General features: G+C 38.6%; 4 protein-coding genes across 12 annotated transcripts; 1 reads left to right on the forward strand and 3 right to left on the reverse strand.

Annotated features, from left to right (window-relative positions):
• LOC121249773 (extracellular ribonuclease LE-like) lies at positions 1-2,199 on the reverse strand. Of its 8 annotated transcripts, none has more exons than XM_041148572.1 (7): positions 1,744-2,199; positions 1,453-1,636; positions 1,228-1,367; positions 1,063-1,122; positions 813-956; positions 454-646; positions 1-333 (listed from the first exon to the last, which is right to left on the reverse strand). In XM_041148572.1, the coding sequence occupies exons 3-7, from the start codon at positions 1,330-1,332 to the stop codon at positions 95-97; spliced, it is 741 nt and encodes a 246-aa protein (XP_041004506.1). In that variant the 5' UTR covers positions 1,333-1,367; positions 1,453-1,636; positions 1,744-2,199; the 3' UTR covers positions 1-94. The 8 variants fall into 8 exon arrangements, with proteins under 8 accessions (XP_041004506.1, XP_041004503.1, XP_041004501.1 ...); XM_041148569.1 differs by having other exon boundaries at positions 1,228-1,383; XM_041148567.1 differs by having other exon boundaries at positions 1,228-1,391.
• A 145-nt stretch (positions 2,200-2,344) lies between these two features.
• LOC121249770 (ATP-dependent zinc metalloprotease FTSH 6, chloroplastic) lies at positions 2,345-5,235 on the reverse strand. The gene is given in 8 exon segments (XM_041148561.1): positions 2,345-2,820; positions 2,914-3,154; positions 3,249-3,453; positions 3,456-3,561; positions 3,682-4,222; positions 4,332-4,455; positions 4,458-4,892; positions 4,895-5,235. Coding segments are annotated over 8 exon segments (2,013 nt in total). The 5' UTR covers positions 4,923-5,235; the 3' UTR covers positions 2,345-2,487.
• A 309-nt stretch (positions 5,236-5,544) lies between these two features.
• On the forward strand, positions 5,545-7,697 carry LOC121249771 (pentatricopeptide repeat-containing protein At2g36730-like). The gene is given in 2 exon segments (XM_041148562.1): positions 5,545-7,093; positions 7,096-7,697. Coding segments are annotated over 2 exon segments (1,542 nt in total). The 5' UTR covers positions 5,545-5,836; the 3' UTR covers positions 7,381-7,697.
• Positions 7,698-8,297: 600 nt separating this feature from the next.
• On the reverse strand, positions 8,298-14,881 carry LOC121249772 (amino acid transporter AVT1I-like). Of its 2 annotated transcripts, none has more exons than XM_041148565.1 (3): positions 14,560-14,881; positions 9,296-9,903; positions 8,298-9,117 (listed from the first exon to the last, which is right to left on the reverse strand). In XM_041148565.1, the coding sequence occupies exons 1-3, from the start codon at positions 14,723-14,725 to the stop codon at positions 8,551-8,553; spliced, it is 1,341 nt and encodes a 446-aa protein (XP_041004499.1). In that variant the 5' UTR covers positions 14,726-14,881; the 3' UTR covers positions 8,298-8,550. The 2 variants fall into 2 exon arrangements, with proteins under 2 accessions (XP_041004499.1, XP_041004497.1); XM_041148563.1 differs by lacking the exon at positions 14,560-14,881 and adding an exon at positions 10,371-10,642.
• Between the last annotated feature and the right edge of the window lie 365 nt (positions 14,882-15,246).

Here is a 15,246-nt window from a genome sequence, read left to right on the forward strand (position 1 = left end):
TAAATGGAATTTGCTTTTTGGTGGAAATTAAGCATGCGGCAAACAGAGCGAAAAAGGAAGAAAAGTAAATCCTGTAGCATTTCCTAACTCTCACTTAGTTTCTTCGAGAACCAAACATGTAGTAAGGGATCATTATTTCATCATATCGGCATCTCTTCTTCACAGGGCAGTCGATTATATTAGTTGCATTGTAGTCAAAGCACAGGAAAACATTTGAAAGCAGAGGTACTTGCTTGTACAAGCTGCACTGTATTTGAGGATTGTGCCCCGTAGCAGTTGCAATGGCATCGATAATTCCATCTAGGCGGTAGAGGTTACCAAATGGATAGATATCTGTGTCAATAATTTTATTTACATTAACTTATGGTTAGTAAGGAAGTTGTTGAATTCATATATTGGCAGCATAAGTTGAATACTACAAACGAATAGAAAGCTTAAGTAGTGATGACAAACCTTTCTCTGCTAGCATTTCCTGGAGTTTATATTTTTCCTTAAGTTTGAGTGCTGTCTCAAAAAATGCATGCTGAGGGAGCATGGCTTGAGAGCAACTTCCATGGCTTTCCCACTCTTCTTTCCAGAGCTCATAATTACTCTCCCGCAGGAGCGATGGCCATTCCATGTCCAATCTATCTTTGAGGTCTGAAATCTGTCCCAACACATAAAGAAAGAACATATGGATTTTACCGAAAACATATAGAACACATTATCATTCTAATATCTCTGGGGTCTGACTTATATCCGGTATCCCTTTTAATTGAGGCCTTACTATAGTATCTGCTATTTGCATGAAATACTAAGAAATGGTGAAGTACCTTTTGCGGTGCAAACTTGCTAACAGTAGCAGTGCAGTTGGAAGGGGTTTTCGTTGAATAAGTAGATGGCCATAACCCATGGATGCTAAATGCTGGCCTTGCTGGTTTTATGCAAGACTTTATGTTGCACAAAGAAATCTGCCACTGATCAAAGAGAGACAAGTGAACTATGCAACCCTTAAGATAGATGAAAACAGAAGTGTACTGATACGATGTATGTAAGAAATAAAGTTATTTTCTTTGTACAAACCTGTTGGACGAGGTAAATGAAATCATATTTTCTTCCTGCTGTGGCTACTGGAACCTGCCACTTTAAAAATATTTCTATATTAATAGAGTGATGAAAAAGCCAGGGGTTTAGAAGAATTAAGAGACCAAATGTAGATAAGAACGAGCTTCTGTATTAGTCAAGCACCTTTTGAACAAATTTAGAGACATTATGTAAATGAGTACCACAAACTGCTGCTTGCTGAATTTGGAACATGAAAATGACGATTAGCATCCCATTTGTTCCTTTCATCTTTCTCTCTCTCTCTCTCTCTCAAGCAAACGCACCTGTTTTTGTGAGGATCTGAAATGCTGCATTTGCATTTATAAGCAAATAAAGCAACAAATTGAACAATCTGCTGAAAAAACTAACCAAGCAATGTGCAACCAACAAGTCCAAAGAATCCAACTCAAAAGTCTCGAGGTAGAGTTGCTGACGACTGAGCAACTTGAATGATAAGGAGACAGGAGCAGCGGCATTATTGCTTTGCTCGGCACAGAAAATAAATGGACATGACCAAACGGTCTTCTTCACAGACACCTTATAAATCTTCTCTCTGAAAAGTTTATTTGCTCTAGTAAATAACAATTGTCCTTCACTGACTCCCCATTAAAATCTAATTTAATACAAAAGCATCCGTTCCAGCCTGAAATAGTCACGTACATATTTATAGCTTGGCCCCTTGGGCCTTTTCAGTCTGTTCTTTAGAGAATGGTGCTGATGACCAGTGCAGTGGTTAGGATGCTTGCTTTAAATTTCACTAAATTGCTTCTTAGGCTTTCTTAGTTTGGGATTTTTTTTGACGAAATTACATGGATGCTTAACTGAAATATGCACTGCAACAAATAGAGTGTGGCAAATAATCCCAATCCTTGAAAACACTTGCAAAGGGCATTTATGTATTTGTCTTATGGTTTGAGATATGGCTCTAGTGTTGAGGTAGAATCTGATTATGCTTATTGTTTAGTTGGTTAACTGAAGATGGTATAATGCACTGGGCTTTCAGAGAGATATGGAAAGTAATAGAGGCTGCAATGAGGGACTTATCTGTTCAATTTAAACATGTGAATAGAGAAATTAACTTGATAGCTTATTTTCTTGAGATGGGGGCTAAGGGCGTTTCAACTTTCAAGAGTGTATAATGACAGATTTTTGCCTCCTTGTCTTGCGGTCTGATGGTATTTTTTAGATTTCGATCTTGTACAGTGACTTTGTTTGATAGAAACTAAAATCTATAAAAACCAAAAATAAGGGAGAACCAATTGTTGGGAACATGGATTCATTTAGCAGATTACATGCAAGTAGGTTCTTGTATCTACAGATCTATTTAGCTTTGTATCCCTCCTTGACATGAGTATGGTTGAGATTTCAAATGTCTTGATCACTGTACATTTACACTGAGCTTCCCTAGACTTCGATCATCTCCCGGACATGAGTCTCAATTGAAGAGATATCAGTAAATTCGGACAGGATTGCCCTGAATTCATCTCCCGCGAGAGTTTCCTTCTCCAACAGCACGTCCACTAGTTTATCAATAGCCTCACGGTTATTTCTAATGTGATTCTTTGCAATCTTGTATGCACTTTCTATTATGTTTCGTATAGAGGAATCTATGTCCTCTGCAAGCTTTTCCGACATGGAGTTTCGAGCTAGCATCCTTAGTACCACATCGCTGCTTTGCACTGCTGGATCGGTCAATGCCCATGGCCCAATCTCGGACATGCCAAACGAAGTTACCATCTGTTTGGAGAAAAAGAGAATAATTTAGATACATATTATAGTTGTCTGATTAGTTACATACCTTAAAAAATTTCTTTTTTGGGAAACATATACCTGTCTTGCTATCTGAGTAATTTGTTGCAAGTCTCCAGCTGCACCTGTAGTAATTTCCGATTCTCCAAAAATCACTTCCTCAGCCGCGCGACCTCCAAGACCTCCAACTATTCTAGCAAATAGTTGTTGCTTAGAGATGAGTGCAGGATCTTCACCAGGCATGAACCAAGTTAGACCACGGGCTTGACCCCTTGGGATCAGAGTCACTTTCTGCACTGGGTCATGGCCTGGAGTCAACGTCCTGTAGTTTGCAAAAAATGTATCACTCTAGTGGCCGCGAGGCTTTCAAAGAAACAGAAACAAGAACAAAAAAGAAAAGGATTTGAGGTACTTACGCGCACACAGCGTGCCCTATTTCATGATAAGCCACAAGAATTTTGCTCTTCCCATCTGTCATTTTGGTTCCCTCCATTCCTGCGACAATCCGATCAATGGAGTCGTCAATCTCTTTCATTGTAATTTTTTCCTTGCCTCTCCTACCGGCTAGAATGGCAGCTTCGTTCATGAGGTTTGCAAGGTCTGCTCCGCTGAACCCTGGGTTCTTAGGGCAACAACGCTGAGAGAGACATCCTTATCAATTTTCTTGTTGTTGCTATGCACCTTTAATATTTCTTCCCTCCCTCTCACATCCGGTAATCCAACAGTGACCTATATAAGCAGTAACACAACATCTCCATGAATTTCCAATTAAGGTCTTAAACGAATATCTGTTTCATAATGTTACCTAACGGCTAATGTACAAAGCATGACGAAGAAACCATATAGTACCTGTCTGTCGAACCTCCCCGGCCTAAGCAAAGCCGAATCAAGAATTTCCGGTCGATTGGTAGCAGCGATAACAATCACTCCACTATTCCCACTGAAGCCATCCATTTCGGTAAGCAACTGATTCAGTGTTTGTTCCCTCTCATCGTTTCCTCCGCCAATACCTGTTCCTCTCTGCCTCCCTACAGCATCTATCTCATCAATGAACACTAAGCATGGCGAATTGGCCTTCGCTTTGTTGAATAAGTCCCTCACTCTTGAAGCCCCTACACCAACAAACATCTCAATGAACTCTGACCCAGATAGAGAAAAGAAAGGAACCGCTGCTTCTCCAGCAATCGCCCTGGCCAGCAACGTCTTTCCAGAACCAGGTGGCCCAACCAAAAGAACTCCTTTGGGAATTCTGGCTCCAACTGCGGCAAACTTTTCTGGGGTTTTTAAGAACTCGACAATCTCTTGGAAATCTGGCTTTGCTTCGTCAACGCCAGCAACATCTTCGAATGTCACTCCGGTGTTGGGTTCCATTTGAAATTTGGCTTTGCTTCTGTTGACAGACATATGGTAAGGTCGTACAGTCATTACATGCTACGTAAATTTCTCGTTTCGATGAAGTCTAGCTTACAGAGTAGATAAAAGCTTTTTCAGTACTGTACCTTCCGAGTCCAAATGGCAAGTTAGGGCCACCTGGAGTGTTTGTAGATGATGATCTAAGAAGTAAAGAGCCAATCAATATCAATGGAAAAGCCAAATTCCCCAACAAATCGAGTACTGCTGGCACCAAGTTACTTCCATTGGTTGAGCTGCAAAGTCTACATTCTTCTCTTTCATTTTCCTCAGCAATTCTGGTGGCAATCCGGGTAACTGAATTTTGACCCTCTGGATTTTGTCTAGTGCTGGGTTGAAAATCTCGGCGATCGCAACAGCGCCATTCTCAAACAGATCCACCTTCCTTACAGCACCTTCATCCAGATACTGCAAAAATCTCGAATATGACATTCTACTTGAAGTGGATTCAACAGGGCTCCCCGGCTCAGCTCTTGCGGGCTGAGAAATGGAGATGCCTGCCCCTATAAACCCCAAAGCAAAGGAATTTAATAGCTTTCTCTTGGTGAGCTTAATGTCTGAAGGTGTTTTGTAACATGGGTTTTCTCTACAAGTACTTTTGGGAAGGTGGTTGTCCTTTGAATGGTCCCGAGATTTGCAGATTGGGGGTGTGAAAGAGATAAAGATAGAGCTGGTGACATTTTCTATGATCAAAATAGGCGCTGTATCGGGCAGTACACAAGTTTAAGACTGTCTTCTTTTTTTTATTCTCTGGTTTAAGCAAATGGTTGTTTGATTTTAGTTTCGGGGGAATGTCGAAGAGGTGTATAAATAAAGGAGATAAAGGGAGGTTTCCAGCGCTTCCATTTGGCCTGTTTTTGAGTGGCACTTGTCGTCTGATTTTCCATTTGATTCATGAAGGATCTAGAATGGTGCTGTTAGGTGATTTTGCAGCTGAAACAGAGTAAGAAAGAGATGGAATTCTTGAAATTTCTATGCAGATGTTGCGCAGATGGAAAAAAGGGCCAAAACGAGATGTATTTATCTGTCCCCCCTCAACCATACACTTGGAAAAATATAGGTGGTACAATGGATTTTTTATGCTCATGAACTCTAAAGGCATATCCCGGTTTCATGCCACGTAATAGTTTAGATCATGTGGTAGATATTCCAGTTGAGGCCCTTGATAACCTCCTTTTAATTAAAAAAAAAGGAAGAAAAAAAAAATTATTTCATTTCATAGGTCATTTAGGATGCGATCAGAATCAGGCTCTCTCCAACATTAGAAGGGAACTGAGCTTTCCAGAAAGAGCTACTGGCAATCTGATCCATTTACAGCAGAAGAATTCCAACCTCCAAATAAGGTATATATATATATTTTTATACAATTCGAAGAGGGAGTTTCGAACTCTAAATCTATATTTTAAGAGCTGAAATTATGTCAATCAAGGCACTAGCATTTTGACAATAAATATATATTATTTCCAAGTAAAAAATATTTTATTTTCCCTCTCTCTTTCCATTTTTTAAATAGAAGGCTCTATATTTGGACGACGCCGCTTTCTACTTTCTAGTCCACCAACACGCCTCCGTTCCCAACACCGAAGCCCAATGCATGGTTCGGCTTTCAATCCCAACCGCCATTCCCGTCTTCCCGCGCAATTTTCCTAACTGTGATTTGAATTTCTTCTCCAAAAAGCATCAATGCCTCGTTCTCCTCAAGCTCTGCTCCTCCACAAAGCACCTCTCTCAAGTCCACGCTCAAATGCAAGTGTCTGGCCTCCATAGAGACTCCTTTCTCGCAAGCGAACTTGTCCGAATCTGTGCTTTATCTCCCACAGGGAGCTTGAGCTATGCGCGGTCGCTTCTCTATCACTCGGACGACTCGTCGCCTTTGCCGTGGAACATTCTCATCAGGGGATACGCCTCGAGCGATTCTCCGGGAGAAGCAATACGTGTATTCCATGGAATGCGAAGGCGAGGAATTAGGCCCAATAAACTTACCTTTCCATTCCTTCTCAAGGCGTGCGCCCTTGTATCGGCTCTTAAAGTGGGTAGACAGGTGCATGCGGATGTTGTGAAGTGCGGTTTGAACTCTGATGTGTATGTTCAGAACACTTTGATAAATGCGTATGGGTCTTGTAAGAGAATATTGTATGCACGTCGAGTGTTCGAAGAAATGCACGTGAGGACTGTTGTTTCTTGGAATTCGGTAATAACTGCTTATGTTGAGAACTCACGATTGGATGATGGGATCCAGTATTTTGCAAAGATGAGAGATAGTGGGTTCGATCCCGATGAGACCACAATGGTGGTAATGCTTTCTGCATGTGCTGAACTTGGAAACCTGAGCTTAGGGCGATGGTTTCATTCCCTGGCGATTGTCAGAGGGATGGTTTTGAATTGCCATCTGGGTACTTCCCTTGTTGACATGTATGCAAAGTCTGGAGATGTAGAGCATGCGAGGTTGGTGTTTGATAGGATGGACAAGAGAAATGTTTGGACGTGGAGTGCAATGATTCTAGGGCTAGCCCAACATGGATTTTCCAAGGACGCCCTTGATTTCTTCCTGAAAATGAAGAAGAAATCATCGATACCTCCAAATTACGTAACCTTTCTTGGGGTCCTCTGTGCTTGTAGCCACGCAAAACTAGTGGATGATGGGTACCGGTACTTTCACGAGATGGAGCATGTGCATGGGATTAAACCCCTTATGATACACTATGGTGCTATGGTGGATATCCTTGGCCGTGCAGGCCATATCGAGGAGGCTTATTCTTTTATAATGAACATGCCTATTGTGCCTGACCCTATTATATGGAGGACGTTGCTTGGTGCGTGCAGTATCCATGATGTTAATGACAATGGTAGGGTGGGGATAAGGTAAGAAAGAAATTGCTTGAATTGGAGCCAAGGAGGGGTGGGAATTTTGTGATGGTTGCAAATATGTATTCTGAAGTTGGGATGTGGGAGAAAGCGGCAAATGTGAGGAGGGTTATGAAAGCTGGAGGTTTGAAGAAAATGGCCGGGGAGAGTTGTGTGAATTTAGGTGGGTCAATCCACAGGTTCTTTTCTGGCTATGATTCTCGAGCTGATTGTGAGGGTCTTTACCAGTTACTTGATGCAATGAGTTTGCACATGAAGATGGTTTACTTGTAGATGGAATTGCCTTTCATGATGCTTTTTAAATTGCAGAACATGAGAAATGGAACTGCACAACTCTGACTTTTCATGAAATTGATTTGCCTGTTAATTTTGCTCCCTGTAGTTTTGTTTCAACTGCTCCAAGAGAACTTGTCTTATTTCACTTTACCCCAAAAGAAAAAGTTGCCCTGTTTTCAGTTAAAGAAGCCGTCTTCGTATGAGTTATTACCTGATGATCAATAGAGCGGACATATTGAATAAGTTGTAACGTATATTGATGGATTTGTTGTAGCTTTCTCTCATAAAGATGATTCAATTCAAGAATTTGTCTTTGACAATAGGGTGGGTCGTGTTGCAAGTCTTTCATTCTTTCTGTCAAATTTTGTGGGATTTTGTCATGCATGTGCATAAAAAGTCTCCTCTGACATGTTTTAAGTAGTATTAATTAATTTGAACCCAACAGGGCTGAAAGCATAAACTGATGCCCGATTGGATACTTCATTACCTCAAAAAGAAAAAGCGCCAGAGAGATTGAGCAATTGATAGCTTTCGGAGACCACAGGGTTCATTTGATACCCCATATCGCATTCCTTGCCAGTTACTTGTTAGTCTAAAGGTATCAGACCCTTTTCCACGTGGCCTTAATGTGTCAAACTTTCGAGACACCTAGCTAGTACTACATCTATCAAGTGAACTTCTACTTGGGGCATTCCTTTTGACAACCGTTTCTCATTGACTTTATAAAAAATCTTTTTTTTTAGGAATTTTGCTTCTTTTTTTTTTTTTTTTTTTTTAATGAAAAGAGTCATTTTAAAAGAATCAAAATTTGAACAAAATTTTAAAATTTTTATTTTTTTATTTAAAAAAAATAATCGGCAGAAGTGGCTGCCAAAGAGGATGGCCACTAACATCTTCCAAAGTGCTTATATATATAAACATAATGGCAACACTTCTTTAACAGTTGCATTGGCTACAAACATGCTGCTGATATTATCAGAGTATGAAGAAATAGCTCTCCTGTAAATGAAGCAAGTTTCCACACTACAGAAAAAGAGTTCTTTCGCCTAGGAGAAATAAAGTAGCTCCATAACTTCAGGATATTACACTCTTTAATTCCTGCTCTGTATAAGTTGTACAGATCAGAGTTTGTCTAAAAGGCTAAAACATGAAAGAGCTCTGCAGCTTTTAGTAAGGCAACCATGCCCTACTTACCATCAACGAAGACAAACCATCAGCTCTCAGATGCCCTATTATTTCTACAAGAGATGAATAGGTACCAACTATTCCAACTGCAACACCCATTAGTATCATACCCCATAAAACCACCATTTCAAGTCCTAATCGGTGATAAGTGCCCGAGATCTTCAAGTAGCATAAGCATGGTAGTATAATCGAACCCATGACACTTAAAAATGCTCCAACCAGTGACATGAGATTAGCAAAGAAGGGGACAACCAGGGCCACAATGACAGTGCTGATTACAAGGGAGGTACTAATTAAGAGGCCATACATCCTTTTGTTGTATTGACATGGAAACCAACTTTTGGTAGCATTCACAATAGGTGTCACCATCAATGCATATTTGGCTACGGGATTGACCAAGGTGGTGTATATTGCCACCCTAGAGCTAAGTTTGTCAGTTGGGAGGCTTAGAGTTATCTGTGATTGAACATTTGAGCCAAACATTGAGTAACCTAAAACTGCCATTGACGCATAGCTGACAGTGCATAAGGTAAAGCATAGGAACAAGACCTGCATTAGAAAAAAAACAGCAAAAGCGGACGTGAGTAGCCTAAACAGATAAAGCACCTTGCTTCACATATTTCCCCATTTCAAAATGAAAGCTACTAAAACTTAATCTTCTCCAAATAACATGATGTACTTCAGAATTAAAGTACGTTTATAAAACAAACAACTTGTTTTAACTTACATTGGTAAACTGACGTTTATTTCTCATAGAAGTGTAGAGTGTAGGGAAGACCGGATGCGCACAATAACAGAAAGCATACAAGCTAACAGCTGTGGGTATCCCATTCCAATTAAGAGGTGTCCCCTTTCCATGAAATCCAATTCCATCAAACACACCAGTCCACCAGATCGAGCAGAGGATGATAACCGAAGCTAAAACCCCACTGGCAGAGATATAGGAAAGAAGGCTCAGGTTATCCAACCAAACCGAAGGCAAAATTACGACGGCCACAATGATTACAAACATTTGTTTTCCTCCGATCGTTATCCCTGCCATTTCGAATCCCGAGTTGGGGAACAAGTTATATAAGTTATCCCCTTCTAGAATCAGGAATCCTGTCGCAACAAGATAGAGCTCTATGTACATGACAACCGATACAAGCAGTCTTCCCTTGTTCCCAAATGCGCGATTGCCAATATCAGGATAACTTCTGATATCAGGATCCATATCCATACATCTTTGTATCAACAAGCCTGAGTAAAAGGCTGCAACGGCTATAACAAATATAAGTACCAAGCTTAACCATCCTCCCGATGCTAGTGCATATGGAACTGATAGTATCCCAACTCCTGAAAATCATATTTAGAGAGCTAGAATTAGGCATAGTAATAAAACTCCTCTTCAATTGAGGTAATAGCAACGAAACGTCATTTCTTGCTTGAATTAGCACTGATCAAGAACTACGTGATTAGGAAACGTTTTTGTGAACTCCCATGAATCTCATGTTTGTTTCACAAAACAAAGGATGGAGTAAACAAAAAAATGAACGATTGAAATTTGAAGATGCTAGTTGTTGTAAGTTTTCTATCAGAACGCAGTTGACAGTTTCCAATCAAAGGCTTGGAGAAAAATGTTGGAGATACGTGACCAAAATCCCAAAACGAGATCATGAGAGATTGCTGTAAATATCAAGTAATACTTCAAACCTAAGAACAATTACTGTAGTAAAGTAACGAAGGCATGCAGGACGGTCTCTAATGGCTTTAGTGAATAATAAAACTGTATTTGTATAAGAAACACATGTTAAATTTAGAACCTGACAAAGCATTGAGCCCATTAAAACATGTTTTGAAGAATGAGATGTTGGTTGTACTGGGGGGATGACAGTTCGACTCCACTTCCTCTAGTTTATGAGCCAGCCCATTTTGCATCTCAACAAGAATGAGAGGCACGCTTAAGGCTGAATTGTCTGAGAGCGTGGCCTTCATTGGAGAAGAAAGAAAGAGATGGCGAGAGAGAAAGAGAGAGGAGAGGTGGTAAATGTCGACAAAATAACCGAGAATCCTCAAGACGCATTTCTAATGACATTTGCCAAGATGGAGGGGGTATTAATGCGCCAGCCTATTCTTAATTTAGAACACGTGACAACACTTGCACTCTTGAACACAAGCGATAGGTGTCATCCATCAAAGTCCAGTACAGCAGTACTGCACCGTGAGAAATGAGGACATTTCCCTTCCTTCTTCCTCACCCAAAAAGACATAAATCTAGGACGGAAAACCTTGCAAAGTGCACATCTTCCTATGCTTCTAATCAGTTTGTCCTACATTAATATAATTCATATGCACATCTAAATTGTACACATGCTATAGGCGTCATCTATCAAGTTTTGTACTACAATGGAGAAATAAGGCGACTTTCCTTGTTCCTTCCTCTCCCAAAAAGACATCATGTCTAGCTAGTAAGAAAAACCTTGCAAATTTGACATCTTCCTATGCTTAAAATTAAGTTTGTCCGCTAGCTAGGTGCATGATACTTAGTTTATATGCACATGTGGATGGACTAGTCGAATTAGATGGGCGCGCGAGAGGCCCATAATTGACCTCTCCGATCCCTACTGATCCCCCGCCGATCAACTTCCCCAAACAGTTTTAAATGGTAGAATGAAACCAACCTTTGAACTTAGCCCCGGCCGGTAAGAAGAGTACTATAGCTTTATGATCGAGAAGAATAAAAAAAAAAAAATGGAAAATATATCGAAGCTAAAAAAATTCGACAAATTCCATCATTTTATTTATATTTAAACACTCAAGGAAACTTTATAATAACAAACATGTATAATTAGTGGCATAAACCTTTTCCTCCTCCATCCGAGGAGATACGCTCGTAATGAATAGAAAGATAAGGTTCCAAGTACTGATGATGCTGATGATAGTACGTGTCGTTTGGGATAGTGATCAGAGGTGAAACGTATAAAATCATGATTTGCACATGATGAATGGTAGCCAAACTTTTTTCATAAGTCACTTTACAGCGTTTCCATACACGTACGATTTATTCTAGGAGACTAGGACCGTACGTCCTAAATTAGTTTCCGCAAATTCACATGAATTTCACGTTGAAAGCAGAGGACGCATGTTCTATATATACAGAAGCACGTTAATCTCACAACAGAAAATATATATAACATTCATAAATTGAAATTAGTTCTAAGAATTTGGTATCATCGAGCCAAATTATATATATATATATATATATATATATATATAGATCATGAGCTGATTAGTGTTGTGCTCGCCGTCATATATAGTAGTATTGCATCTTTTATTTTGTCTTATTTTATTTTTCTTGTTTGTTAATAATATTTTTGAATTTTTTGCAACTCAGTGAAGTATGGGGATTGAGCAGTCGTATGATCCTGAGATGAACCAAGATGTGGTGCCCAGGGAATATTGTCTTCTCTAACTTGAAGACAATTGATCGAAGGTTCGAGAGATCAGGATAAGTCATGATCAGTACTGGTAGCAGGCTACAGGCACCACACATTGGACCAACAATATTATTATATTAATTAGCAGAGACCAAAGCCTCCAAACTATCATTATCGACCACGTTTTCAGCAGTTTTTTAATTTTTCATCGCCCTTAGATCGTTAAATTTCATCTAATCACAGAGTATGGATCAGCCTGTCAGCCGTACTGCAGTCCTAGCAATATTCGTTTGTTGCTAGTACTGTGCATCACACTTATTTTGTTCTGCATGAAAACCATGTAACCCAGTTGGAAATATCGTCGAACTTAAGAAAATAAATTCTATATTCTTCATTACTGTAGCGGTACGACTCTTTCGACTGCATGATCGTAAAAACACCCATGCACAAGCAATTACTTATATCCTCTCTCCCAACCCCCTCCTTTTTTACTGCATAAACCCGGCCATTTACCACTCTTTTGCTTGTGCTTTGACCTTACGCGCCACTGCTTCGAGTGGTACCTAGATTTGCCACTTGCAACTTCTTCCCTTTAGTTAACCAAGAATTTGGAAGTAGTCATGAAAATTCTAACAACAATCTTTATAATCCAAACAAACTCATGAGTGCCCGCTAGCTAATTCGACGAAACTAATTGTATATATAGTTGCTGCGCGCAGGTGTCTCTCGATACACCTCTTGCTTAAATGTCAATCAAACCACCGCTTTTCTTCTTGGTCAATCTAACAATCTCTAGGCTATGAATGCATGCATGCATGCATGGGACGTTGAACCTGCACACTGTTGGTACCTTGCTATTTTCTCTTCATATATTTATTTTGAGGATAATTACACAAACCCCTTGTAATATATACTACCATGCATCCACTTTGCAATCACCCATCAAATTAAACTATCAATTTTGACAATTATATATCTTCTCAAACTAGCAAGAAATTGCATTAATGTACCCGGCCTCCATTAAAAATCTGACATAATTACCTAATAATGAAAACGTCAAAAGTTTATTTTTTGGAAATATTTTTTTATTATCTAATGATATATTTTTAAATATTTTTGAAAATAAAAAATTTTAAAATAAACATAGTTTCTTAAAGAATTATTTTTATTTAATAGTCTTAATTTGTAACTTTTAGAATCTTATTAAGGGGTGATTTTCTCTTTTCAAGGGAAGAGGGACCGGATATATTGCAATGTTTTGATAGTTTAAAAGGCGAAAACTAAAATTTAAAATCCGCCAATGTTTGGGAGCTTTTTGTGTATTTTTTCCATTTATTTTTATTTTTATTTTTGGTTTCCATGCAATGCGTTAGGCCTTGATCCAGACTTCCAAGTTCCAAGTGATTGTAGAGGTCTTTGTCCGCTCAAATATTTCACTTATTAAAGCTAGCTGGCAATCGCTCACTAGCTAGTAGATATCACAACGTTTCGCAGTTTCCAAATTCCTCGTTGCTGATGTACTTTTCTAAGAGATAACGAATATACATTTATACCGAGAGCATTATTTTATTTTATTAAGTAAAATAAAAAATTTAAAAAAATAAATACAAAAAGAATAATAAATAGGTAGTAATAGATAGTAACTCTATTATTATTCTTATACCAATGTCCTCCACTCTTAATTCATTTTTTTAATTTTTTTAAATTCTTATATAAAATATAATAAATAATTCAACTCTTTCAATTTTTAAAATAATAATAATATTAAAAAATAATATTTTAACGATATTTTATTCAATTCTCAACTTAATTGAATTCAACTCAACTATTATTAACCTTATAATAATTTTATTTAATTGGGTTAGGTATGAAACTCATGATATGCATTAACGTGCATTGGACGGCTTGAAGACGAAGACGACAAATTTTTTATAAAGGCGCACTGCTTGTTAAACTATTCAATGAATGACGAAAAATTTGTATTTATTTGAACTGGCGTTTTCGGAATTGAGCACCATGCTTTAAGCTCTTTATAGGGCCTCAAATTCTACCAAACCGGCGATAACATGAAAGCTGGGACCCTTTTCTAATGATTCTATGATCAAGATTATGGATCACTACAAAAGCAAGAAGTTTCTCAAACTCTCTTTGGTTCCACAAGATCGAATTCAAATCTTGAGTTCTTTTCATTTTAATCTCGTTCATTCCGAAATATATTTCTATGCCTATTAAAAAAAAAATCCGTATTTTGGACCCACCTTCATGTTGCTTGCTAGATTTTTAGGGATAGTAAACTGAAATTAAACTCAAGAAATTTCAAGATTTATTTGTCGGCCTGCAAATTCAAACGCTTGAATATAGAGCTACGTACACTGATCATAAATAACCCAGCATGAGGAATAGATCATTAAGATTTTGGAAACAAAGACGTTACTAAATATAGGAAGTCAAACATATGAGGCTACAAAAACCTGTGTACATATATATGAGTGATAAGTGGATGATCAACGAGTTTCCATATATGAAATAAAATCCTCAGAAGTAAGTACATGAGAAACAAGGAAAAGAGAAGAACCTGAGAGTGCATTGAGTCCATGGAAACAGGTCATGAAAAAGGACGCGGCGCTGACAGTGTTACGATCGCCGTTATCTGTCTCTACATCCTTTGCCTCAGGGCGCTTCGACTCACCATGCATGAGAGGTTTGGTGACGGATACACCGTAATGGGGTTCGGCCTCCATTGTCGAGAGAGAGAGAAAGAGAGAGATCCAAAACTATAGGCCAGATGGCTAATGAGAGACGATACATAATTAAATAAGGGAGAATCCCATGGAGTGAAGACTAAGAGATATATAGTCTTTATTTATTTTCATGCGGAGTTTTATCACGTGAGTATCTCTAATTACTAAATTTTTTTGGAGGTGTCTGATCTCAACCCGATATACTTTTGTGGGCTCCATTCAAGTACTTTAGTATGTTTTAAAAAAAAAAAAAAAAAGTACTTTAGTAAATAATTAATGTGGCAATATTTATGCGATTAAGTTTGGTTATTTCGCTTCAAATTATAAAAATGAAATTTCCATGGAGAACTCAATTTTCTTGTGAAATATCTCCCATCTACTAATCTCAACCTATTTCGTTTAGGTCTCAAGGCTCCCGACTCTTCTGAATCCGTACCGACTTCCGTTTTGCAGGTTTATACTTAAAGTTCTCAATATTAATACAAATAAATGATTATACTATTTTTAGATGAGCATGGTTA

This window comes from Juglans microcarpa x Juglans regia, chromosome 2D, assembly GCF_004785595.1.
Source record: "Juglans microcarpa x Juglans regia isolate MS1-56 chromosome 2D, Jm3101_v1.0, whole genome shotgun sequence".
Lineage (NCBI taxonomy): Eukaryota > Viridiplantae > Streptophyta > Magnoliopsida > Fagales > Juglandaceae > Juglans > Juglans microcarpa x Juglans regia.